The 3707-nt window shown below is 34.9% G+C and overlaps 1 protein-coding gene across 1 annotated transcript in view; it reads left to right on the forward strand.

The window, feature by feature from the left end:
* LOC122060009 (protein VACUOLELESS1) overlaps positions 1-1551 on the forward strand; it is a 10199-nt gene extending 8648 nt beyond the window's left edge. The window contains exons 14-15 of the mRNA XM_042623130.1: positions 730-827; positions 1081-1551. Coding sequence (XP_042479064.1) covers positions 730-827; positions 1081-1245 — 263 coding nt within the window. The 3' untranslated portion in view covers positions 1246-1551. The remainder of the gene's footprint in view (positions 1-729; positions 828-1080) is intronic.
* The last annotated feature ends 2156 nt before the right edge of the window (positions 1552-3707 follow it).

A 3707-nucleotide genomic window follows, 5' to 3' on the forward strand; every position in this document is an offset into this window, starting at 1 on the left:
AAAAAAAAAAAAAAGGGTGTAATCAATTTATATGTACTTCAGGAGAGCAAGCTATTGTTAATCAGGCTTTATGTGAAAAATCTTACCTTATTCAAGTAGTAACTTTATATGAAGAATCTTACTTTATTCCTCAGTGGGCAAGGGGGCGCCTAAATTGACATGAGTCTTGAGTTCGACTTCCCTTACCCCCTTGGGACCAGCCCCATGGCTTCTATAGTTCTCATAGGATCTGGTGTTGACCTGTTGCGCATGTGTAGGGGCGTATGCACGTGCCTGGGTAATAGTCAGGCCGAAGGTCTGGACAATCTCGGTCGCCCAAAAAAAGTTATCTTACCTTTTTCAAGTATTATCCAATATAATAGGATCCAACGCGACACCTTGACAACTGTTGTCATAATATCATGGTGGTTATTAGCCCCTACATATTTCTGATGGCGGAGCTATTATCTCATTTTCAAGGCTACTGAAAAGAGTAGTAGCACTATTAACACACGTATCGGAAAAAAATGGTAAAGTTTGGTCACTATTCCCCCCTTTTCTTTTCATTATATAAAACATTGGCCTCAAACGTAGGTGATCACATTCTGTTATGCAACTAATCATTCAGCATATTAACTGCTGAATGCTGTAAAGAATAAACTACATTATTGTTTTCTTGGTAGTTGTATTTTTTATTCATTTTGAGGATGAATTTACAAGACTGTTACTCCCTGTTTCTGAATCCAATAGGTTATAGGCCATTTGTGGAGGCATGCATTGATGCAGATGAGAAAGCTGAAGCCCTTAAATACATCCCAAAACTTACAGATCCCCGCGAAAGGGCCGAGGTAATTGAGCCCCTTTCTATTCTTTGACTAAGATATTATTCTCTCTAGTATTTGATTTTCAAGCTCATGCTTTTCTATATGTCTCTTCTTTTTCGGCAAGCTAGATATAACTTTTTTTCTTTACCTCACTTATCTTGGGGAAAAGAAAAGTTTATTTGGAAGCTACTGCATTTGCTAATTGATTATCACATCTCTTGTATACTCGCCACCATATTTTCCCTTGGCGTGCTTGTAATGTATGTTTCTGAAACAGTCATATGCACGCATTGGCATGGCCAAGGAAGCTGCGGATGCTGCATCGCAGACAAAAGATGGTGAATTGCTTGGTCGATTGAAGCTAACCTTTGCTCAGAATACAGCAGCTTCATCAATTTTTGATACCTTGCGAGATCGATTGTCATTCCAAGGAGTTTCTTAGATTTATCTCCACTTTTATCCTTGTGTGCTTTTATATTGTGTTGTTAATCATGTTTTATTAGTATGGCTTGAATGGAAGATAGTGTCTATTTTGTTCAGGGACTATAGCCTGTGGATGGGGGAGCAATTGGGATTTTTTTTGTTGCTTTCTCATGGCTGTTCTCTTGTTTATTCTATATTGTATGTATAAGTAAATCTATTGATTCTGTGTGCAGTTTCTTTTAAGCACAGTAGTACTTGTTAGCTGATACACTTGGCTCCAGCCTACTTTTCGAAACATTTATAACAATGTTCCATATGAGCTGCAGCTATGGTACCCAGTGTGATCAGAATTAAGGCCCAAACAGCTTCTCTGGATTGTTTGTTGAACTATATTCTGTAATGATTAAGATGATTTAACTATGGATATCTAAGCGATCCGATTTGGCCCTCCAGATAAGATGTGGCTTTGCTTAGAGTCAAGATGAATTGAAATTGTCCTAGTTTAATGGTTTGATCAAATTTCCCTCAGCTCCCCTTTGTGCTTTATGAAGATTTCTCCACGAGAGTGATTTTTGAGCCATATATATATTGCATACTTATCCAATCTTATGATGAATGTTTCCTAAATGGCTTCTTCATTTTCTAACTAGGAAAAGCTCAATTATGAGGCCTAGTGTAATGAATCTTTCCTAAATGGCTTCACCATTTTTGAGGCACAAGGATGGCTGATTAGAAATGGTTAAGACCTTGTTCAGGATGTCTAAATTACACCTTCAAGAAGGTGTATTTAGAACTTGTATTTATTTTTCATGTTTTGGTTGTCTTTTGTATTATTCTTAGAAGTTCTCTAGGTTACGGGGAAAAAAAAAACAATCAAAATAATTTAAAAATGACTTATTAGTATTATAATATAAAAAAACTGTTGGCAGTCGATCCCATTAAGTTGGGATAAGGTTTTGAATATTGTTTTATAAAAAACTGTTGGTCTACATGTGTGAATGTAATGATGGCTTTATCAAAAAAAAAAAAAATGATAAGATTTTGATCACTATTATAAAAATAAAATGTATTAAAAGAAAAAGAAAAAAAGTAAGGTTAAATATCATGTGACACCTGAAGGAGTGCAGCCAATTACATTATGAAGAGTCTTCTATTTAACCTTATAGTTATAGTTATAGATGAAAAAAAAAAAAAAAAAAAAAAAAAAAAACAACAACAACAACAACACACAACTTGAATGGATAGAAGGAAAAAAAATATGGTGCTCACATCTGTTTGCCACTTGATTTCTGGAGAAAACTACCAACCTTATTTATTTAGTTGGAGTATATTTTTTAAGTTTGTATCATCAATAATCTCAAGTGCAAGAAAGTGTCGATTGAAAACAATTAATTACATTTTCTTGGAAAACACTTTGCACAAGTGATTAGTTAATCCTAATGCAGACTAATAAAAGATCCAATCTTTGATCAATCAGGAGATGCCATGGTAGACTCCGGCCTTAATATTTTCTAATGTCAAGGACTTCCTTCCACTAGGTTACCCACCTCGTTGGCATAGAAAGTAAACTCTTACTTATAAGATTTTACATAGTAAGTACACAAGTTTCCATTTTAGTTAAAATTTGATTTAACTTCCTGATTAAAGGAGAATGATAGCTAATATGCATACCAAAATCCCGTATTTTAACGAATGAAAGCAATTATCAAAATGGTTCTCATACGAGTCAGATGAGTTGTAATTGTCCTAGTGTGATGGTTTGATCAAGTTAAGAATCCATTCTTACATTAATTTTGTAAATATAAGAATCCATTCTTATTTTAATTTTGCAAAGGTAGTTTGCTACAAAAATAAATCCCCTAGATCATGAGATAAAGTAAACTTCTATTGGATGGCTATGAAGTAAGGAATTATTGATTGGCTACCACCCTAGTTGTGCAAAGGTTCTGTGGCATTAATTATGACCCTTGGATACAGGGTTATGAAAATTGGAATCGTTGATCAAATCTGTCAATATCGATTTTGATTGAAATCGGTTGGATCAGTCATGGTCCATTCTGATCTGAATCGAGAGATTCGAAGGATCTAATTCTGATTTTGAATTTGAAAACGGTGCATGACATCAATGAAATGATTTCAATTGCCTGACAAATTTCGTACCCAAAATCAACGAAAGCCATCCCATGTATTTTCAATCTTGTATTGCCTTATACTCAAATTCCCTTTTGACACGTGTTGAAAAACTCCAAGGGGGTAATCGAGTTGGTAATGGACCTTCGCCTTAGAAAGTGTGGTTCTGAGCAGCAAATTATTTATTTCTATTTTTTTTTATTTTTCACTTTGTGACTCTTAAGGCAATTTGATTGTATTGAAAGTTGGTTAGGCAACTATATTTTGTGAGTTGGAGAGTGGGGTACACCTATCCACAGAACTAAAACCTCCTCAAATAGGACATGTGATTGAGCGATGGAAGAAATCACT

The sequence above is a fragment of the Macadamia integrifolia genome, chromosome 13, assembly GCF_013358625.1.
Source record: "Macadamia integrifolia cultivar HAES 741 chromosome 13, SCU_Mint_v3, whole genome shotgun sequence".
Lineage (NCBI taxonomy): Eukaryota > Viridiplantae > Streptophyta > Magnoliopsida > Proteales > Proteaceae > Macadamia > Macadamia integrifolia.